Source organism: Bactrocera neohumeralis, chromosome 6 (assembly GCF_024586455.1).
Source record: "Bactrocera neohumeralis isolate Rockhampton chromosome 6, APGP_CSIRO_Bneo_wtdbg2-racon-allhic-juicebox.fasta_v2, whole genome shotgun sequence".
In the NCBI taxonomy this organism is placed as follows: Eukaryota; Metazoa; Arthropoda; class Insecta; order Diptera; family Tephritidae; genus Bactrocera; species Bactrocera neohumeralis.
Window position 1 is genome coordinate 53,273,095 of NC_065923.1, and position 25,009 is coordinate 53,298,103.

Below are 25,009 nucleotides of genomic sequence, written 5' to 3' on the forward strand. Positions count from 1 at the left end.
CTCGAAGTAAATCAAAAGAAACAGCATTTCCTTATTTATAACCGCCTCTTAATTATTATTGTTATATATGTATGTAAATCACTTTCGGCAATTTTCGCAAAACGTGCACTGGGTTTACATTGTTAGATATGCTTTTCCCTTCTACCTCGGCATTACGTACTTTTTCCTTAGTATGAACGGCGATTGTTGTCGACAGCCGTAGTCATAAAATGAAATTATTCGTTATTGTTATTGTTGAAACTAAGTATCAATAAAAAGTTCATTCGTTAGTTATTTAGATTACTAGATTGGGGAATCAGTTTCTAAATTTTTAGCAAATCTTTACATTCAGTGATCGGGCACACGGCACGAAGCATACTCAAAAATCGGAGGATTCAAAGACTTGAAATAAAGATCTTTTGCTCGTTTAAAATCGCTTAAGTCATTTAAACCGCAACAACAAAACACTCAAATATTACAATAAAACAATGGAAAAAGAGGTGAGTTACGCTTTGAAATATTGCGGTACAACAAATGGTCGAATGATTCGTTTGCTCGGTGTAATTTGCGCATTTTTGTGTGTTATAAGAAAGTGCCAAATTGAGGCTGTGTAAGGATCGCGACAGAAATGCGATTTGTAAATACTTGAGTGATTCTGGTATCATATTATAGTTAGTTCGAGGTTTTGCTTTAGTGTCGGACCCAAATTGTGCAATCAAAGCTAACATCTATGTATTAACGAACAGTCGATAACAAAATTGCGAGAGCGCGTTGTGAGCTAGTTTGTTCTAAACGTACATATGTATGTATGTTATATTAGGGAGAGCGGAAAGAAAGTGTCCATCTGTGTGTCCGTTCACCTATATATAATATAAGCGAAATAATTCTTCAATTTTTGAGATATCTAAAAATTGACATACGTTCTTTTCTCCTCAAGAAGTTGCTGATGAACGATCAAAATCATGTCCTTGTATGGAACCTTTGCATTTGTGAAGGGTATAGAGCTCCGGTTCAACCGAAGTTAACGTTTTTTGTTTTTAGTACGGTTAGCCTTTCGCTTTAAAATATACCTCTATCTCATCGTTTTCTTTCAATCTCTTGAGATCTGTAAACAGGAGAACATCGTGAGGCTTAGATCCAGAGCAAATCCAAGACTAATGTGTAAATTTTCATAAAATATTATTCAAATATATTTTATATGTATGTATATATATACATACAAAGAAAATGAATTTAAGTAATACCTGTTCCGCATGAGAAAACTTTACTTTGTAGCAATCCTTTCTACCTCTCGAAAATCGGATTAAGATCCGTAGACTGAGGGGGCGTTCCTAAAACTTTTAGGGTGTTCCAGCTGTCAAAAGCAGCTTTGAAATCGACGAAGAGGTGGTGTGTGTCGATTCTTCTTTCACGGGTCTTTTCCAAGATTTGGCGCATGGTGAATATCTGGTCGGTTGTTGATTTTCCAGGTCTGAAGCCACACTGATAAGGTCCAATCAGTTTGTTGACGGTTGGCTTTAATCTTTTACACAAAGCGTTCGAAAAAAATCTTATATGCGATGTTGAGGAGACTAATCCCACGGTAGTTGGCGCAGATTGTGGGTCTCCTTTTTTATGGATTGGGCAGAGCACACTTAAATTCCAATCGTTGGGCATGCTTTCGTCCGACCATATTTTACAAAGAAGCTGATGCATGCTCCTTATCAGTTCTTCGCCGCCGTGTTTGAATAGCTCGGCCGGTAATCCATCGGCCCCCGCCGCTTTGTTGTTCTTCAGGCGGGTAATTGCTATTCGGACTTCTTCATGGTCGGGCAAAGGAACGTCTGCTCCATCGTCATCGATTGGGGAATCGAGTTCGCCTACTCCTGCTGTTATGCTCTCACTGCCATTCAGCAGGCTGGAGAAGTGTTCCCTCCATAATTTTATGCTCCGGTCTTCAAGCCTTCTATTAGTCGCCGCATTTTTTTCCGTCCCACAGTTCCCTTATACCTAGTAGTTGACGAGTGCTCTCAGAGAGCAGGAGTGCAAGTCCAGTAGAAAATCTCGACGTCGCACCTTCCTTGTGTTTGTTGACATGTGTTTTTTGCTGCATAGAGGCGGGTGCCTATTTTGGCTGCAACAAGGTAGTGATCCGGTGTTAGGACCTTAGAGCGTACACGCGTCTAAAATACTGAAGATGTGTCTTCCGTCTATCACAACGTGATCTATCGGATAGGTGGCTTTTCGATCCGGAGCCAGCCAGGTAGCTTGGTGAATTTTTCTATGCTGGAATCTAGTACTACCAATAACCTCAACCCATTTGGGAATGTTTCATTGTGGAGGCTGAATTTACCGACCGTTGTGCCAAAGAAACCTTGCCGAAGATACCTTAATTTTGACATCGTGGCGGGGGCAGCTCTCATCTTTGGTCACATCGTCTTTCTCTTCCGTCGGGGCGTGGGCGCAAATCAGCGATATGTTGAAGAATTTCTCTTTGATGCGGATTGTGGCAAGACGTTCCTCCACCGGAGTGAATGGCAGTACTCGGCGACGGAGTCTCTCTCCCACCACGAATCCCACACCGAATTTGCGCTTCGTTATATGGCCTCTTTAGTAAATGTTACAAGGACTTAGTCGTCTCAGTCCTTGTCCTATCTATTGCACTTGCCTTTACTCTTACGAGAACATCAGAATCTCTGCATTATCTTGTTGAAAAATGAACTCAGGATCAGGGATGCGAATTTCTAACTCAAAAATTTGGTATTACAAATTGGATTATTATTTTTTAATAAAAAATTTTATTTAAGGTAGCAGTCTGGTAACTAATGCATATTTTCATGACTTCTTTGGAGAGTGGTTTTTTATAGGAAAATAAAAATGAATTATCTTGAATATTTAGAGTGGTTTTATTTACATATTGAAAATATAAAAAAAAATGTATTTGAAAAAATTTAATACTTTATTACTATTATTATTGTCACTCGAATTTGGAACCTCAAAAAAAAAATGCACGTGGGTGGCCCGGGTGATTTTGGCTCGTGGCCTAATCTATAGACATGTCATTCTGGTCGGAACTACTGAAGTTAAATTTCAAGGGTAAATAACAAAATGACGGATTTTGAAAAATAAAGCCTTTTATTTTAGCAAAGAAAGGGTTTTAAAATAAAAAGTTCGGGGTGAAAAAAATTCTCGTTAGTACCGACGAGAACTATGAGTGTGTATAACATGTTAAAATTTGAAAGCAATGGTTTAGTAGAAAAAAAGTTAGAACCAGGGCCGACCAGAAACACAATGTTTTGAGAAAAATGCGCTTAAAGTTCAACAACTCCGAGAGAGAGGACTCCGAGGCGCTCAAGGAAACGCGTTATAAGTCCCGAAATATTTCCAATTTCTGTCTGAAATTTTCACAGTATACATATTCTCAAGACATTGTACTTTCAAATTAAGCAAAAAAGAAAATTTTCGATTCTTTGAACCCAAGTTACCAGACTACTACCTTATGTAATACAAGACTCACCTAGAAAGCTTCTTCTTTTTTGAATTTCCTTGGGGAGCTTTTACATATGTATGTATCCAGTATTTATTGTTTCCATCCGGATCATCTGAATAAAATTTTTTCTCGTCTGAAAAAATAACTTTTTCCTGTCTTCATCTGTATTTCTCAGTAAATCGAAGTCCTGCTATTTTATGCCTTGGCAAAAGTATGTACAGGCTTCAAAACTTTTTTTCTATACGAGTTGTGAATTTCGCTTCAAAATTTGTTGAATGCCACTGTAAGTTCATTGCTTGATTAATCTCTTACAATAAGCAAACAAATTGTTCGTTAATTTATTTTATGTTAACTAGTTACAATGGCAATGAAATAAAAAAAATCTCTTTCGAACATAGCTTTGCATAACGCTAATTCTCTTTCCCTACTAGTGGAGTCTTTCCTGCTCATTTGTTTTCTCAATTTAATAAACATTTAAATAAATCTTTTCATACTCCCTCATAAAGAGTGAATTGCAAAAAAAAAAAATTACAATCTAAGTATGTCACAATTTTGCTTATTGATGGAAGAAAATAATCACCAACACCCTCTCCATTTTGTTAGGAAGTAAGCATTACCCATCTTCGACTCGACATTTCTCTACTCGAAAGGTTTGTATTCTGCTCTCTAAAACAATTCGAAAATAACCTTGTGAAAGCACTTGAATTTAATGTAATATTATATATCACTCTTTATATAGTATTATGTCTGTTATGTCTGTTATTTGTGCTATTGTAGATATTTGAAAACAATTACATATAAAGTTATCTAGATGAAGTCATTGAGGCGTTACAACGCCTTGATTTTCTCATTTTGTTTGCTTATGCCAGTTTTTATACCAATTGTTTGTTTTGTTTCCGAAACTCCAATGTTTCATGCTTCAAACTAAGTTTTTTCTGATTATGTCAGTATTCGACATCTCTAACAATTTTCAGTTCGATTCGCCACTATCCGCTCATAATAACAAAGCGATTTAATTGAGGTCATTGAAGTGGTAAGCTCGCTAGATTTTTTCTTTCTCACTGATTATTCTGGTTTATTGTATTTATACGACAGTTCAGTCTCAAACGTTTCGCAAATCGAATAAAACTTACATACATACATATTTATGTATATGTATGAGTATATTTGATTATACCAATTGATATATTTATACTAGTTGTACATATGTATGTTCGACTCAACGCTTTTCTGCACACTAAGTTCTGCCTTCTTAAAACATTAGATATTTATATACATAGTTCATATGTAGATATTACATTGATACAGGTTGTCTGTTCGATTCGCCACTGTTTAAGGTTTCGCAGTTCGGAAACAGCTATTTTTATTTTGTAATATAAATTTTCTATACAAATGCTGATTTGTATTCGCATCTGCTTATGTCCATATGTATGTATGTATATATCAACAAATAAGAAATTTCTTTGCGTTGTAAACATGTAAATATGTATAAACGTAAACTGAGTGCTTGAAATTCCGCTCCGATTTCGTAAACAATTCAACATTCATGTAAACAAATGCAAAAGCTGCACAAACAAATTAATAATACACACATTGATAAAACTTTGACATTTTCGAATGGAAAATAACAATTTTCGTAAGCCTAGAATAAAATAAAAACAACACTTGCAAGTGCTTATGCATATTTTAGTAATATTTTAAATGAAACTAGTTTCAGAACAAATGAAAATATTTTTAAGAAAACGTGACTAAAAGCATGTTCTCTTTTCCTAAACATATGTATGTACATAAGTATGTATGTATGTGGGTATGTATGGAAGTATGTAAATTTGTATTCATCGACCTATTTGCCTTGAGTATTTATTTACATATATATATAAAATATATAAGTACATACATACATACTTATGTACATGCTTATGTATGTACATATATATATATTAGGGTGATTCAAAAAAAATTTTTTTTTTTTTTTCAATTGGTACTCGAAAAAATAGGTTCCTAGACACCTCTAAGAAAGCCTCTCCAAATATGAGTTTTTAATTGTAACGGGAAGGTCCTCCGCCTAACGGTTTTCTATTTTTTCTTATTATCAGATAGAAAAATTTATATCTCGCTTCCAACTACTTGAAAAAATATTTTGTTAATTAGGTTTTGTAGGAAATTGAATGCTCTAAAATATGGTCTCTTATGATTTTTTCGCAAACCCAACCGTTTAAAAGATATTAACGGTTGAAATTTGACTATTTTTGGAAAAATTCTTTTTTTCTTATTAGTTTTATAACTCAATGAAAAAAAAATTATTATGAATGATGATACACATAGTTTTGTAGGAAATTTACTGCTCTATAAAAATGGTCTACTACGATATTTCGATTAAGTTAAGCGTTTACGAGATATTCATCGTCAAACATCAATGCATATTAGGGTGATTCAAAAAAATTTTTTTTTTTTTTTTCAATTGGTACTCGCAAAAATAGGTTCCTAGACACCTCTAAGAAAGCCTCTCCAAAAATCTATTCATAATAATTTTTTTTCATTGAGTTATAAAATTAATAAGAAAAAAAGAATTTTTCCAAAAATAGTCAAATTTCAACCGTTAATATCTTTTAAACGGTTGGGTTTACGAAAAAATCATAAGAGACCATATTTTAGAGCATTCAATTTCCTACAAAACCTAATTAACAAAATATTTTTTCAAGTAGTTGGAAGCGAGATATAAATTTTTCTATCTGATAATAAGAAAAAATAGAAAACCGTTAGGCGGAGGCCCTTCCCGTTACAATTAAAAACTCATATTTGGAGAGGCTTTCTTAGAGGTGTCTAGGAACCTATTTTTGCGAGTACCAATTGAAAAAAAAAAAAAAAAATTTTTGAATCACCCTAATATACATATATACATATGTAAGTATATGCATTATTCCGGGTTTTCCAATAGTGATCTAAGTATCGTTTCGGTCATTTTTTAAATGTCATGATCTGTAATTTTTTTCATTGTATTCAGTAATGTTAACAATTTTATCATGGAAAGATATGTATACGAAAGTACAACCTTTACAAATTATTCTATTTTATTATCAAAATAATCGTTTTTCAATTTCAACTTTTCGGATGCTTTTCCCGTTTTATGGTTGAAATAATCGTCCACCTGTGCTCGCTATATGTCGAATTGTTGAAAATTTCGAGCGTACATTTTCTCCACATAATATTCAAGTGCCAATACCGCTCATAGCAATGAAAATATTGCTGCCGTACAAGCAAGTGTTGCTGAAGATCACAATTTTTGGATTCCAAGATGTTCTCAAAAATTGAGACTGACTCAAAAAACAACCTGCCATATTTTTAGAAAGGATTTGAGCTTGCATCCGTATGGAATAGTTCTCACTCAGGAACCGAAGTCATTGGACCTCCGTAAATGTCGTGAATATGCTAATTTTGCCTTTAAACAACTTGACAACGATAACAATTTATTTAAGAAAATCATATCCTACGAGGCTCACTGTAATCTGAGTGATGCGATAAATAAACAAAACTGTCGAATCTGGTGCGAAGAAAATCCACAAATTATTTATGAACAATCATTACATTCACCCAAAATTGACAGAGTGGTGTGGTTTTTGGTCTGGTGGAATCATCGGTCCGCACTTCCTTCGAAATAAAGCTGGTGCCGCCAAAAATGTTAAAGAAGAGACGTATACTTACATATATATCGATGGTAACCAACTTTTTATGGGCGCAATTGGAAAAAGACAAAATCTGGTTTCAATAAGACGGGCTACGTGCCATGCAGCACCTGCAACAACCAAATTATTGCGAGAAAAGTTTGTAGATTCGATTATTTCAAGAAATTTTGACATTGAATGGCTTCCAAGAAGTTGTGATTTAACATAATTAGACTACTTTTTGTGGAGTTATTTGAAGTCATTGGACTTAAGCAATAAATCAGACTCTCTTCAAACTTTAGAAGTCACGCTATTCAGTACATATGACCTGATTTAGTGGCAAAATTACTCGTAAATTGAGATCATCGAATTCGTTTCTGCAAAAGATGTCGTGTGGGCCGTTTGAATGATTTTATCGATTAGACTTTTCACATGAAATAAGAAAAAATTGAATTTCCTTAAAAATTAGTTTTTATTTTAAGAATTCATATCACTCTAATTGGAAAACCCTATATATAAACATATAAATGTGTCTTAATATTTAAAGGGGTATTCTGGTCTAGAAATTTAAAGAAATCGAATTTTTTTTCAATATTTTCAAAGTTTAACTATTCAAGAATATGTGTACAAGAGGATTTTTCAAAATTCAAATTATTTTCGGAGATATAGGCATTTTTCTGACCCGGCATCCAAATTGGTTCGGCCGGAACTAATCGAACAAAAGACTTTACGCGAAACTTTAAACGCGTTTTTCTCAAAACTGACTTTTTCGGAACGATACCCACGATTTCTCAATTTCTACTGAACCGATTTACTTGAAATTTTTATAGTCTTCTTTATAGGCTTGTCTATGGTTGGAACTAGCCTCATCCCCAAATTTTTATTTTTATTATTTTTAAAAAATTCGAAATAGTCAGAAAAAGTGATCCAAAAAATTTTTTTTTCAGGCAGTCGCCATTTTGTGAAACATATTTTTTCCCACTTTTCCGTAGTTCCGGCCATTGCGACATTATTCCAGATCAATAATCTTTTTTTTTTTGGTTTTAGATAACTAGGAGGGTTGAAATCATGGGTGTGGTCACGTGGAAATTTTTAGAGACCCCCACTTCGTCAGCTCATAATTTTTGAAATTTTTTACTTTTTTTAGTTTTTAATTTTTTTCTGTACTCTTCTAAAATTAACAAATAACTAATAAAAAAATGGATAGTAAAAATATTAATTGCCTTTTTTTACGACACTTTAAAAATTACCTGAAATTCATGCTTCTAGACCAGAATACCCCCTTAATCCGTCTTTTTATATACATATAAAATATTATTAAAATTTTCAGTACGTAAACACTTTTATATGTACATATGTACATATGGATGTACATACATACATATGTATATAGAAAATAGTTAATACTTATACTTAAAAATGATCAAAACAATCAAAAGCTTGAGCACAAATTAAATTGAAAATGCGCATAAATTATCGCACTGTGAACCCCTCACTATAATATGAACAATCGTCGCAAGCAAATTGTAAAAATACTCACATAACTTGCACTGTGGACAGCACGTGAGGGCAGTAGAATATGTACATACTAATACTTATAGTGTGAGGAATTTAATTCGACGCGCACATACACACAAATTGACGTCTATCATACGCATGTGCCTATGTTATAAAATTTGAAGTGGGAACTAGCTTACGCCCACTTTTTACAACCCAACATACACTTCCATACATATTTATACATATGTACATACATACATATATGCATATATTCGTATTTAGTATATGTATTTGAAATGTCTACTTAGTAGCGCTCTTGGTATTCGACTAATCGACTAACCGGATTAACCGGATAGGGCATTATTGGAATAATAATATTCGGTTTGCAGTGTCCGGATAGTCGTAAGTCGTCGACTATTCGAATATTCGAACTTCGTTCAAATTTTTTCTACGTGTTCATATATAAGTTTATAGAAACTTTGTATCAAAAATCAAAGGCTGCTTGGATTTCAGATAATTTTAATTTTTTAAACACTTGAAACACTCGAATAGTCGCAGTAGAACAAATATTCGAATAATCGCAATGTTAACGACTGTTCGAATACTATTATTCGGTTAATATTCATACGAACGGTTACAAATCGGATATTCGAATAATCGGTTTTCAGCTTATTCAAATAATTTTAAGAGATCTACTACATAGTATTTATCAAGAAATAAAAGCAAAGCAATAATATAATCGCATCATTAAATAACAAGCCGCAATAAAAATAAAAAAAGTGAAAAAGAACAAAGCGACAAAAAAATAGAAATTGTACTTTGTACTGTACGAACAACAACAGGCTATTGCATTTTTGTTGTTGTTGTGCATTGTTACCAAGCGAATGTTGGCATACACAACTGCCAACTGCCAATAAATTATTGAGATACTAAATGTAAATACCGCACAACAACAAGTTGAAATATAAAAGCAACAACCAAATGTTGTTGCAATTCGAAGTAAAATCAAATGAGAATGACTGAACGAACTTTTAGATGCTTTTTAAATAACCATTTTTTATGTTTACTTAACATTTTTAAGTATATTGAAAACACGTGGTATCACTTCTAGAAATCAAATATTTCAATTCTCTCATCACGATTTTGTAACCCATTGGATAGTATGGCTGACAGTTGGCAACGACCGCAAGCTTATAATGTTATTCAAAATCACTACAAGCCGCAATGGTATGCCACACAGAGTCGTCGCACTGGCGACTTGGCTCCCACGTCCCTATTAATAGTCATAGCTTCGAAGTCGTAGATAATTTCGCTTATCTTGGAACCAGCATTAACATCTACAACAACGTCAGAAGTGCAGCGCAGAATAACTCTTGCCAATAGGTGCTACTTCGGACTGAGTGTGCCGAGTTGACAGTCCTTGGTCGTATAAATTTTCAGGTCCGATGCGATTATGTACAGTCTGTCTGCCCTAATATTTATATGGTGCAGAAGCGATGATAAGGTGAAGGTCAAAGGTCGCACCAATGATTTGCATAAGAAGTACTGATCATAGCGTCGGAAATATACAACAGTGACTGTGGCCTTAGAAATATTGTCTGGAAAACTCGAAGAGTCTCTTCTGCGTTAAAAATAATTAATTCTGAAATGCTTAAATTAAAAAGAAATTTTGAACTTTTGAAACATTGAAGAACTCGGATTTGATGCATGTGAATTAGGCGTTTTTGCGTTTGAAGCCAAATAAAAGTGTCTTCATTTCAGTTTTGGATTAAAAATGTTGCTTTCATTAAGGGGGTATTCTACTCTAGAAGCATGAATTTCAGGTAATTTTTAAAGTGTCGTAAAAAAAGCAATTAATATTTTTACTATCCATTTTTTATGGATAGTATTTTATTTTTTTATTGATATTTTAAGAATACAGAAAAAAAAATTTACAAAAAAATATTAAAAATTGAAATAATTAGAGGGGGGCGGGGGGTGTGGTAGAGACAGGTGTAAAAAAAATGGCGCATCCTGGTGACATTGATCCTGACTCTCCTGGTGGTCTGAAAAAAAAATCAAAAGAAATTCTTAATCAGTAAGGATGCTGTTATAGTCCCTACCTCAGGGAACACGAAAACAAATTTTTTTTTTGAAAAATGGCGACTGCCTGAAAATAAAAATAATTTTTTACGTTCTTTTTGAAATTCCTAAATTTTTTTAAAATATTAAAAACAAAAAATTTTACACGATGCTTATCGGAACGATAAAGGATTATATAAGGAAGGTTCACACAAAATTTCAAGTAAATCGGTTGTATAGAACTTGAGATAATGCCGGTACCGTGTGGAAAAAAGTAGTTTCGAGAAAAACACGTTTAAAAAATTCCATACGGCCGAACCGGGCTAGGTACTGCGTCATTAAAGTAACTGTAGCTCTTAAAATAATTTTAAATTTTAAAAATCCTTTGCAGGATATGTTCTTAAGGGTCTAAACTTTAAATATATTTGAAAAAAATCGAATGTTTCAAAATTCTAGAGTAGAATACCCCCTTAATTATACTATTATGCAGAGGCAGTTAAAATTAAATTTCAATCTGTTTGCAATTTATTTATTTGTAATGTGGGGTTTGTACAAAAACCTAAAAAATATGACTACTTACAGGCCAAATTTTATCAAAAAGAAGCTTGCATTTCTATAAATGCTGATTAAAAATAGTAATAAAATAAGAATTGAATTTTAAAATATTTAATTAGTGACGAACTTGAGTAACAAATGCAAAGTGTGAAAATCATTCGACTGAAAAAACTATATACCTAAGTATACCGTAGACTTGCAGTATATTTCCTTCAACCTTCACAACTTGTTTGTTAAAAATATAATACAAGAATTTTTACTATATTACATTGCGTTAGAACCTATTTTGTGATAATTCTGTTTTCAAAATTTATATTTACGATCAAGTCAGGCAGCTGAAACAGGGATTAAAATTTATCCATAATTTTCTTTTCTTATGTTGGAAATATTCTTCAATAGATCAAAGAGCTTGCTACTCCAACTCCATTCAAAAACGAACGAATAATAAAAGCATTCACTGACCAAGCATTGCGGCAACTAAAATGAAAAATTTACGACAATTATTGACAATTATCTAAATGACAACTGAGTTCAAAATCACATTATAGTTATATGAATAAGTATAATAATGACTACATTATATAAAATAGTTTAAACTTCTAGCAGAACGTATTTGCAGATTGATTAATGACTGTACTGGCTGGATCGAGATTATTATTCTGGATTTTCGAGTGTAAAATTGTACATGATTTCTAGTGCAGTTGGCTTAAGCTTAGAGGTTTATATAGAATTAATACTCCCAAGTTGGTATTTATTTAAAAATTTAGAGAAAAATTGAGGCTGCCCTTAAAACACAATTTAAATGGCAAACGGAAAACCCTTTTATTTTGGTAAAACTCCATTTTATTATTCAACAGAGATCCCATCGAGGCCGATACACCGATTCTTGGACCACTCTTTTGAGACAAATCTGACATCTAGCGTTTTCTGTGTGTACATATGTACATATATCATAACTAAAATTATAATTGTTATGAATTGTGGAAACATGTATGTATGTATGTTTGTATGTATCTATGTATATTTTTAACTTTGAGATTTATTAATCCGATAAGCAACATGAAAGGCAGCAGCAGACCTAATCTGTAGTAATTGACGTTGGATTTTGAGTGATTTTCACGAGTATTTCATAGAAGGAGAGCAAACGTCAACTAATAAAATTTTATTGTACAATGTTGTCAAGTCGTCATAAAGAAGAAATGTAAGATAAAGATAACAGTAAAAACAGTAAAGCAGTGGTCGAACACGCTGTTTTGAGCTGCAATTATTCCCACTTACCAATAGTGGTTGTTATCTAAATATGCCATTATTTCAACTTTACTGCATGCTTTCCTATTTCTGTAGCAAATTTATTAGAGACTAATTTGCCTTGTTTTAAATTGCATGCATATACATAAGTACATATTTACTTGTCTGCAATGAAATGCTTATAAACTAATTAAACCTTGATAACGTAAATCGTCGAAATAAACGCAACTTGCATGCGATTTACATTACACATATGTAAGTATAAATACGAACATATGTACATACATATGTGTACATATGTATGTATATGTATCCGGTCAAACCTTAGCCCCCCCTCTTCTCTTCTAACCACACATTTATGAGACATTAACATAGTAATGCTTCCGATATACATACATATAAACATACATCCACATACATACATACATATAACAGCTTACATAAAAAGGAGGTGTGTACTTGTTGAACTACTATTGATTCTAGCAAAACTACAAGCGTGAGTTGTAAGACGAGTGTTTACGCTGAACTTGCTTTAAGCGCAGCTTGTTTTGTTCAACTTGTGTGTAATGTTATTGTTGTACAATATGTAATAATTCATACTTATTTACGTTTGTTAAATTATCAACATGGTTACATACTGAATATACATATAATACTGTGCCCAAAAAATAAGGTGACATTTGAATTTAAACTGCGCGCGTCAAAGGATTTGGAAAATTATTATTTTTTTTTTAGGTTGGTAGTACTGTCAGTCACATTTATGTCAAAATATTCATTAGTGTTTGAGATACGTGTCGTTTTGTGAGCTGCTAAAAGTAAGTTTTTCGTTTTTTGCGATGTCGAAATTTGTTGAGCAAAGAATTTGCATTAAATTTTGTTACGGAATCAATTTTCTGCCCCAGATACGTTGAGGATGGTGCAGAAAGCCTTTGGTGATGAGGCTATGTCTAAAAAAATGTTTACAAGTGGTATAGTGAGTTCCAAGCCGGCCGTGAACGTGTCGAAGACGGAGAGCGTCCAGGGCGACCATCAACCCCAACCGACGAAGCTCACGTTCAACAAATCAAAGATTTGGTGTTGAAAAACCATCAATTAACAATGAGAGACCTTGCTGATGAAGTTGGCATATCGAAAGGCTCAGCCAATACCATTTTGAAGGATGTTTTCGGCCTCAAGCGCGTCAAATCTCGACTGGTACCGAAAACATTGAATTTTTTTGAAAAAAGGCGTCGCGTTGAAGTGTGTGAAACGATGCTTTCCGACTACCAGGGTGTCATGAAACGCATTATAACTGGCGATGAGACTTGGATCTATGCTTACGACCCCGAAACAACCGATCAGTCGAGCGAATATCGTGCCAAAAGAGAGCCGAGTTCAAAAAAATCGCACCAAAGCCGCTCAAAAATCAAGGTCATGTTGACTGTTTTCTTCGATTATCGTGGTGTTGTGCATTATGAATTCTTTCCAACCGGTCAAACAGTCAACAAGGAATATTATTTCGACGTTATGCGTCGTTTGCGTAACGCTATCCGCCTAAAAAGGCCCGAATTGTGGAAAGACAATTCTTGGTTTTTACACCACGATAATGCACCATCCCATACTGCCCTCGTAATTCGTAATCATTTCGTCAAAAACTCAACCCATATCGTTCCGCAACCACCGTATTCACCTGATCTGGCGCCGTGCGACTTCTGGCTGTTCACCAAGCTCAAAAGACCGCTCCAGGGCACCGTTTTTATACGATAGAGGAGATTCAAGCCGCAGCGAAGACGGAACTGAAGGCCATCCCGGAAAGTGACTACAACCAGTGTTTCGAAGATTGGAAAATCCGTTGACATATGTAAGTGCATTGCATCGGGAGGGGATTACTTTGAAGGTGATGAAATTGATTTGGAAGAATAAATAAAGAATTTTCAAAATAAATACAATGTCACCTTATTTTTTGGGCACAGATGTATGTATGTCGGTATTTATATAAAATTGCAGCTTGCATATGTAGGCTTACAATGAAAACTTACACACGTGCAAGGGGCGTGAGGTGCTGCACTGCAAAAAACTAGTGTGACTTTCAACAATGTTTGTATAATATTTTTGTTGAGATCATACACCAAATGAAGTATGGAAATAGAAATTAAGTGAGGTTGTTTTACCGCGGCCTTTGGCCTATATGCTCACATAGGCCCAGCACTCTGATAAATTCCATGGACTTGCTGGCCGCAATGGAGGTGATATGACCGCTGTCCACGGAGTTGGATCCATGAGCTTTGAGTCTGCTTCTGCAAATTGCTTGGCAATCTAGAATTAGGTGTTCTGGAGTTTCCGGTTTCATGTTCCAAAACCGGCATTTTGCACAAGAGGTCACGCTCGTGTTGGACAGGTGTTTCTGGAGCCTGCAGTGCCCAGCATAAAACGCGACAAGTAGATGGAATTCGTTTCGGGGGAGGTTGATCATATCTTTAAACTTTGTTAGGTTGTATCCTCCCGACAGCAGCTTGGTATGGCGCATTCCTGTTGCCTGCTGCAGACGTCTTTCATTACCAACACTCTCCTCTGTACGGAGCAGTCATTTTATGGTGTGGCACCCAAACGCAAGGCCTTTTTCTAGCCACATGATCCTAGAAGCCGCAAGAGGCGAGTTCGTTGGCCAGCTCGTTGCCGACCACCATGTGTCCCGGCACCCAGATCAAGTGTACACGGTTTGCAAACTGATAAATGGTTCAGCCTTTCTATATTAAAATAAAAATCTTTACGAAGTTTACCCTCTTCGTAACGCCGTCAATTGAAGGAAGGGCGAGTGGTGTGTCTTTCCTTAAGGTATTCGTTTGTTGAGACGAAAATAAGCATAAAACGCATTGAAAATGCCCTCGCTATAAATTTTCATATGTATCTGCTTGTTGTTTCTTCTCAAACTATCTCAAAAACTTATTTTGTTTTGCTTTTTTGGTCTGTAAAAAATTTATCCATCTATGTGCATACATACATATTTTGATCCAAATATTTTGGTTTTGAGCTCATATCAACCACACTCTTAGTTATGGACTCGGAGGTGAAGTTAGCAACACATTCTTTACTCCAAGATACTATTGGCGAAAATTTTTTCAAAAGTTTTATTATAAAAAAGGCATAATTCTATAATAAACAATGTGATAATCTATGGTTGTGGTTTAACGGCTCGTAAGGCCGTCTTATCGACAATTGAAAGCAGTATTGAGGCAGAGGAGAAGAGAAAGATACACATATGTATTAGTCACTGCAAAGAGAAGAATTCTAGAAAATCTACAGATTATATTCAGTATTTCAAGCTTTCTACAAAGAAATTTTCATAGAAAAGTCCCCATACATACAGAACACAATCATGTTATTTTGCGAACACATTTTTTATTCCACAATCTTTGTATTAATATGAAATTAATTTGTCTGTTCTCTTCAATAAGTCTGTTTATAATACAAGTATAAAAATTGATAGCGTTTCTCTATATGTGTTTCATTACTTTTATTGAAGTAATATTTAGTATCATTTAGCTGAACTTCACTGTACCGACCTGTACACATATATAAGTATGTACATACATACAATCAGAATGAAGTCGAGCTAAGTTTCCAATGCAAGGGGTCTTTGACCGTAATATTGGCTAAATTTGACCTTAAGTGAACAGGTAAATTGAAAAAATCACCTGTGCGAAAAAACTGAGTATACACATATGTATGTACATACTTATACAAGTACAGATAGACATTTGCTGATGTTGAATTATTTTTTTTCGATTTGGCTCGGCATAACCTTCTCATTTGCGAATTATACGATTAACAATAAAATATTCTTATAAATATTTTTGAAAGTATAAATATACATACATATGTAAGTATATAGTTTTTGAAAATCATATATACATGCATAACTACATATACATACATACGTATATGCATTTATATTTAAGCAGAGCAATGAAGAGAGCGTTGGTTCTGCTTTCGAAACTATCAAAACAAAATTTTGCTCACTTTCACATTCGCCGCAACACAATAGAGTTATTTATGTACATATATATGTAAGAATTTTGTTTTTCTCGGTAAATGAGGTAATTAAGTGTACCGTAAAGATAATTTGAATTAAGCGCAATATAATATTTTTACGGTAAACAAATTAAAAACAATAATATTGTCATAAAAACTTGTAAACAACCAACGTGCAAAAACAATGCTTTTTACCTTCTTACATAAGTATTTTATATATGTATATAATATATAGTACATACATATGTACATATGTACATATATCTACATAAACTTGTTTACTAAAGTCAATGCGATAAGACCAGGAAATTTTCTGTTTACAGCACTTCTATTCAATTTTCATTCTGTTGCATTATATATACATATGTATGTATGTTTATATATATTATATATAAATTTTTATCGAATCAACAATATACAAGCACATAAGTATAAATATACACGAGTGATCATGCGAGTGTATTCAGCGGCGAAGTGAAACCAGTTCAAGCCAATTTCGTACGATCTCCACCAGCTGACGCCGACTGATGGCCGCAAAAGAGAGACAGGGAGCGAGAGATATCGACGCTTGTCGAACAATGTAAAAGATCTTAAAAAAGTGGGAGTGTACAGTTTTGTTGTTGACGAAAACTAAATGTGCGGCAGTTACATACACACACATATACAAAGGTCAATAAATATTTATTAAGTGTGGGCAACAATTGCCAAACTTGGCACGCTGCGTGATGAAGCACGTGTTTGTGCTGCTTTTGGGCGCGACACTACACCGAACTTTTCTGTTGTTGCTGATGAAATACTCTATTTGTGCAGCTAAATATTTTTGTCTCAGCAACATACATAATTATATATGTACATAAGTATGTAAGTAGAGACTGTACATGTGCTTATATACATATGTATCTATGTATGTACATATAATTTGTTGTATTTGTGCGCAGTAATTGGAATTCCAACGAAGATTTTTAATGGTAATTGACTGTTAATAGCAATGAAATCGCTACCAGTTCTTCGATTTCAATTACCCCGCCTATACATACACACACATCCGTATGTATTACCTGCCTTTGTGCTATCTTCGTTATGAAAGCCAACAGCATTGTCATCGCTCAAAAGTTCCCTTTTTGTTTGTTATTGTTACTTCATTTCTGCTCCTCATTTGCGGTGACAATAATTATTTATACATATGTACATATGTATGTATGTACTCAAATGTCCTCGCATGTGTATGTAAATAACATCGGCTACTGCAAATACTTTTATACATTCATTTCGCCTTGTTCTCGTTCGCTTTTGTACTCGGTGAAGCCACAGCTGTGTATTACACTCGTGTGCTTTGTTTACCATGCTGCACAGTGTTTCAAAATGTAATTTAATTTTCAAATGAAGTTATTATTATTACAAAGAAATATTACAGGTATACTATATCAACTGAAAAGTCCCTGGCATAACAATGAAATAACATTTATTATGAGTGTAAATCTGTTCTCATTTGTAGACAACAATAATAACTGAATTTTATTTTGCGGTCACCCAAAAAAATTTTTCCGGCGTTAATATTAAATGTTAGACATGCAATTATGTTTATCGGTGAAATGAATGTCGTTAGAGATCACTTACAAAACAATTTTTTTACAAACTTGGTCGTTTTTAATGTCTTTATGCTTAACTATGCTGAAAGCAGCTCTTAAAAGACTGTGACTATTTTGGTTGAATTATTTGTTTCCAAAATAGTTTTAGCATATCGAATGAAACGAATATAAAAATTTTTTCATCATCGAGCGTCGATTTATTACAATTCCGAAATAAATAATTGTGAAGTTCGTACAGATGTGTACTTAATTCAGATGAAAACTTCTATGAAAGCCAAATTTGTAAATAGTAACAATTAACAACAATTTTTAAGTCTTCGAGATCTTCTTAATAATGTACTGAATACCCTAGGCAACAATCGGTTTAGGGCCTTGAGTTCATCGACCTCCAAACTTTTGTTGCAAAGGGAGAAAACAGCGTTTTGATGAATGGCCTCATCCATCATTTTTCAGATCCCAAATAAGAAAAGAATGCATCGGGATTCGAGTTTGATAAAAGTGACATCCACGGTATGTTTACAAATTTAGTATACCTGCTAATAAGATATTCATGGTCCAAGATATTCGCGGTCCACCGGTTTTTTCTGTGAGTACAAACTTCTTATTTTAATTTGATTCTCAAACTTTAATTGTAGGTATAATACTCAATTATTTTCGACAAGCTTGAAGTCCACACACGTTGCTCTCACTTGGTTCTTGTTTAATGTTAACCTATATACTTCATTCTAAGTTTATTGAACTATAAGGTTTATGGTTTATTTTTCAAGTAAAGCTTTCTTTTACAAGTATTCAATGAAACTGTCAGTAGATCTCTTGGGTTGTTTGCCATTAAGTTTGTGTTGATAAGGTATTTTTTGAAATTTTTTTACAACATTTTTTGGATAGTATATTAATTGCGTTTTTTTACGACACTTTAAAAGTTACCTGAAATTCATGTCCTAAAAAATTTCCGGAAATTTTGTGTTGATAAGGTATTCAACATTTTTTATATCCTAAAAAATTTCCGGAAAGCAATTTTTATATGTAAACATTTTCGGAATTTACCTTCCATACTTTTTTAAAATTAAGTTTCAATTGAAATTAGGTCGCTACAGTCTAAAGTTTAGTGGGAAACATAAAAACTAGTCCTTAGAAGATTGGGAAAAAGTTGTCTGGTTGGATGATATAAAAATCATTTATTTAAAATCGGATCACAAACAGTACTACTGGCGTCGCCTACTTGAAAACTATCAACAAAATCATGTGCGACAGACTAGAAAACATTGTGGACGCGGTCTCGTAGTAGGGGTTGCTTTACGTGGTGGAACATAGTTCCACTAGTCAAAATCTCTGGAGTTATGATAAAAGAAGACCATTTGAATATTTTACAATTTACGGGTTTTATGAACAGGAGTGCTTATCGAGAGAAAGCGATCGGTTTCCAACAGGATAACGATCCGAAACACAGTGTCTAAATTGTTACTCGCTGGTTCCATGCATAGTCAACTATTTCAGCTTATTCAATCACCAGCACAAAGTCCCGACTTTAGACAATTAAGAACCTGTGGAGCAGAGTTCAAATCGAATGGAGAAGCATAACAAAGAAAATAGTAACGACCGTGGTTGAAAGTATGTCGAGATGTGTAATAGAACACAAAGATCTTTTGACCAAATACTAAACTGTGTAGACTGAAGCCTTTCACTTTTTACGAGCGAAACTGTACCTCATTAGGTTAGGTTTACTTCAGTTTTTGTGGTATTTCTCTTTTCGTTTGGTTAATGCAACTGTATTTAAATTGTTATCTTAAATGCTTAGAACAATCACGTTTTCGCCTTGGTACATGCGTAATGAAAATATCCATAAAGATCTTGGTATTTCTATGGTAAGGAAATAAGTAAAGGGCAGCAGAATGAAATATAAATCTAAACTCCGAGATCACCCGAACCCATAGGTTAATGCTTCAGTACATTCCTGTGGATCTTAAACCTATCCGATCTCTGGTCAAATTTGAGCTGTGATAAATAATTTTACGGCACTTAAAAATCAAAAGTGGCGAACATTGGAACGGGTTTGCTCCCCTCTTATGGCTTTTCAGGTATATATGGGAATTTCATAACGTACAATCTTAAAACGCCCCACTGTGAAATCCAATTTATTTGTTTATCTCACCTTTTCCACAGCCGATTTGTTATTGTTTTCTTTCAGTATGTGTTGAGACTCGGCGGTGTACGGTTAGGTCTATGCGCTGTGGCGTGATTACCGCAGCGCATTTAATGACTCGGACACACGCACACTCAAATGTACAAACATACTTGCAAAGCAGCGTTTCCTGCATTCTTAGTATAGAACATTTACATAATCAGAAATAAATTAAAAACAGAAAATATATTATCTAAAATCACTGCATATTCAAATTGATGTTATTTTTTATATTATATTTATAAAATATGAGCGCGCTGACTTTGAAGAGCGCAGAGAGCAGAGTTTATTTCGCAGTCGAAAGTGCACAGACACGCGTCGTGAGTCAATAATTATACAAGCCCAAAATTTTTTTGTGCTAGGTACATACACATGTGTTTGTATTTATGTTTGTATGTATGTATATACAAGTGTTTGTGTGTAAAGAAAAAAGTGTTAAGAAATACTACGCTGCAATGACGGGAGTGCACACAATCACGCTGATCTTGACGTCTGTCTGAAAGTGTTTTCGTAATATTGGCAAACTCGTTTGTTTGTTGCTGTTATTGTGATATTTATGCCGATATTGTTTGTGTTATCAGCATTATTGAACACGCCAGTGTATTTCTTTGAGGAATCTTGCTGTTTGGGTGTGTATGTTTATAGGTGTGCTGCCTGTTTATTAGTGACGCATGTAAACAACAACAAAGTGAGCGCAACATAACACCACTACAAAGGCAGTGGAAGGCTTTACACCACCACATAGACGATTTACACGCACACAGGCGCATTATACCACACACACAAGCGCAATATTACACATACACTCGCGCATTCAGGGAGAAGAGAGAGTTGTTTAGCGTTGTATGCCGGCGACGTCGACGTCGACACCGACGTCCAACGCAACGTAATTGCCTTTTGTTGTGCGCTGCCAAATGCAAAAGCAGCGAGCGAAACCGTTTAAATTGCGACTGTGCCTGCTGTACGTGTAGCAAAACGTTTTTCAATTTGTGGCGAAAAAGACACACAATACTCGAGTGGAGGAAGGACCTCAGCGCAAACAAGGAAAAATATTTATTGAAAATACAAAAATTTATTAAAAAGTGAAACTTATAAATTGAAAGAGAGAGTTGGTGAACTCGACAGTTTTCTAGTGCTAATGAAGCAGACAACACATAACGGCGAAACTAAACTAAAAGCAATGTGCGCTTGCAAACACACAGTGAATGCGTAGTATAAAAAACATTTTTACAAATATAAACCGAATTTATTTAAGAAAAAACCTAAGCAGCTTGCCAGAGAAAGTGCCAGCAAATAATAATAAAAAAAAAATATTACAAAAGATGTCTAAACATAAAATGTGCTAAAAATAAAAGAAAATTTTCTTTTGCAATATTCTATAAAAATTCCCGTGCATCAAGGCAACAGTTGCGCATTTCCGCTTCCGCTTTACGGTTTGCTGAACTAATTGCTTGTTACAGACCAAACTTCGCGCATCCTTAAGCAAGGCGTAAAATTAGCCTAAATTTCAAGTATTAATTAATATTTCACGAGCAAAAGACAAAAAGTCAAACAAAACGCAAAATGTCTGTGCCAATGCTGTTGACCCGTACAAACACTAGCACCTCCCTAGTAGGCATGGAGCTGGCCGAGGCGCTGCTGCTGGACGAGCACATAACAAGTGTATGTATTGAAAAATTTCATAATTATTGGAATGTTTGGTTTTTTCTTTTTTTCAAAGCAAAGTTTTTAGGTTAATGCATTATGTTTGTATATAGTAGTACCTACAACCTCTATTATGGCGCTTGAAGGTCGAAATATTTTTAAATGTTTGGCTGTCGCACGCTGAGTTAGCGCGCACCTGGTGCTTAAAATGCAGAGCTTGTGTACAAAAATAATCGATTTCACAAACCAAAAGTGCGTCGAACACTTCCTGCTGCAACAGCTGTCCTTTCCCTCGCTTCGATTTTTGATTTCTCACTTTTTTTTTGGCGTTTTCAACAAAATCAATCGATTGTCTGCCGTCGCGTAGTAAAGCTCTCTGCCAAGCCAAACACATGCTCGCAAGCACACAAGTGTACACACCGTACTCTTTATCAGTCTGCCTGTGCAATGCTGCTCCTTTGCATCGTCAGCTGTGCGCGCCCAGCAACTGGGCAAACCCCTAGCTTGGGCCACGCATTTGGCGCAAAAACGAGTGTATCTACGAGCGCGTTTCTCAGGTGACGTCGTCAGCGTCATGATTTCCATTGTTTATTGTGTTTACCACAGTTTTGAGTTGCTTGTGTTTGACAGCGCACTCGGCTCTCTGGCTTGCGCTCTCCACACCATAAATGTTTTCGATCTCTTTTATGTGTTTTTATAGCAACAATTTCGTCGCGCTGGCAATGTTGTCAGTATGCCGCCCAGTTGTTGTTTTATCGCCTATTTTTCGTGTATTTTTGTGGCAACTGTACACTGAGAGATATTTCTGTGTGTAATGGAATGGTACAAAGTACAGTTCATGCGATAAATAAATGAATAATAAATATTCCCACTTGAGTTCGATGTGTTGTGTTGGCCGGTTGGACGGCTCGGCGGCTGCATGGGCTGTTCCGCTTAATGCTCTCCAATCTTTATCGCATCAGCTGTGGGTTTCTGAGCGCATTTAGTAGCTGAATTACTTCTTAGAATGATAGAGTTAGAGAAAAATGTAGGACTTCAAATAAAGTAAAGAAAGTGCCGTTATTAGTAATCACATTTTTGTGGCCTAGGTTCATAAACTGCCGCTAGACATAAAGTGTTGTAAGTGATAATATACATATGTATGTTAAACAATGAAGACATAATTTTTAAAGAATTTTAATGGAATTTTGACTGATTTTGATTTTTGTGCTTAATAATTTTTTATTTTAAATCCAACATTTTTGAAGAAATTGTGCTCTGTATATGTATTTTTAATCGCTCTATTTACTCTAAAAAGTATTTAATGCATTACTTGTAGTTTGGTATAAAGCTACTCTTTGCGTGAATTTTGTTAGGCATTTTTTCGATTTTCGCCCATTCTGCTTTGTTATATGGTTTCTATGATGAGATCATTGCTATTTTTGCAAAGCATATTTTCTGTGTTGTTGTTTCTTATTATCAGCCCATTCTAAAAAAGTACTAACAAACATACATGTATACTATACATCCATGTTAATGCATGGTCCGACATATTTGTATATATATATGTACATAGTATAAATTGGTTCAAATTGAATTTAGCTATGCAAATAGAGAATGTATACATAAGTACATACATATACCCTCAAGAGGAAAATGTAGCAAACCTTAGAACCTGTGAAAGCTCAAGCGGCTCTTTAGTGAAATAATGAAAATTAAATTTTTTTATGTAAATATGTGTGTAATTTAATAGAGGCATAAACAAAATTACATATACAAGTACATATACACAACAAAAGTTCTTTATTACAAATTTCACTGCTTGCATTATTATATAATTCCTTTGAAATATGAGTGTCATTACATTGTTGTACTTCCTTCACATCTACTATATAAAAAGTCGCATTAATTTGAAATTGTGCGCATGATTCGCTAAACGGAAACAAAGAATTGCACTTTGCTCGCTTAAGCAGTTAATCAGCATATTATATTAAACAAATAATGAGAGAAAAATTTTTAAACCATCACCGACAACAATTACACACACATTCAAATTCATAAATATGCTGACATTTTCTTTGTTCTCAATTGAGACGCAGACAACGCGGCGCCAATTAATTAAATTACCTAATTTCCATTGGTAATTACAACGAAATATGATTGACAATTGTTGTTTAGATTGAATTTGCGGCGCTTGAGTGCCAAGCAGGGAAAACAATATTGATTTTAATGAGTATTCTCCACGTCAACATATGTATGTGTGTGGGTGTGTGTGAATAACTTGTGTTTGCTTTGTCTATGATTCAAAAAAGTTCCGACGATTGTGCAATCGAGCAACCCAGATAAAGGTTGTCTACTTTGATTTACATACGTACATACAAGCTTACACAAATGCATTGCTTTAATAGCAATTCGCTTCAGTCACGCTTACTGGTTACTATGTAATGCCAAATGTTAATGTAATTAAGAATGTTGACGTATTTTGCTGCGTTACGTTTCCGAGCAAAGTTGCTGTGACAAGTTTCACGTGCCGCGGTTCAGAGCTTAAAGCTTTGCTTTTATTTCGGACTTTTGAAACAAATTTTTTTATGGAAAATGGATTTGTAAATAAAAACTTTTAACACTGCTTGATATTAAATTAAAAATTATTTAATAATAAAAATAATATAATAATATAAAAAAAATATATTTTTTTTTTCATCGAAAGAAATAAAATTTAAAAAAATTCTCTTTATAAAATATTTCAAAAAAGTTAAATATTCAATTTTTTTTTTCTGTCATAAAAATATTTTTTCCCCTTTTCTTTTCTTTAATCAAAAATGTTTTCTATATTTGTTATCCAACAACTTTTATCACTGGTTGAAATTAACTAAAAAATAAATAAAAAATTTATTTAATAATAAAAATACTGGAATAATATAAAGAAGAAATATTTTTTCAACGAAAGAAAAAAAAAGTTTAAAAAAATTCTCTTTATAAAATATTCCAAAAAAGTTAAATATTCAAATATTATATTTTTCTCTCATTAAATATTTTTCTCCTTTTCGTTTTTTTAGTAATAATAATAAAAATATTTTCTTTCGATTTTCTATTTGCATAAAATATTATTGGAATATAAAGGTCAAATTTTATA

The 25,009-nt window shown here is 34.0% G+C and overlaps 1 protein-coding gene across 3 annotated transcripts in view; it reads left to right on the plus strand.

Annotated features, from left to right (window-relative positions):
• Positions 1-331: 331 nt before the first annotated feature.
• Positions 332-25,009, plus strand: part of LOC126762761 (glycerophosphocholine phosphodiesterase GPCPD1-like) — a 38,846-nt gene continuing 14,168 nt past the window's right edge. Inside the window, exon 1 of one of the 3 annotated variants that reach the window (XM_050479781.1) lies at positions 332-479. In XM_050479781.1, the coding sequence (XP_050335738.1) occupies positions 468-479 (12 nt within the window). In that variant the 5' untranslated portion in view covers positions 332-467. Of the gene's footprint in view, positions 480-20,282; positions 21,916-25,009 lie in introns of those variants that run through there. The other 2 variants (XM_050479779.1, XM_050479780.1) reach the window with 2 other exon arrangements.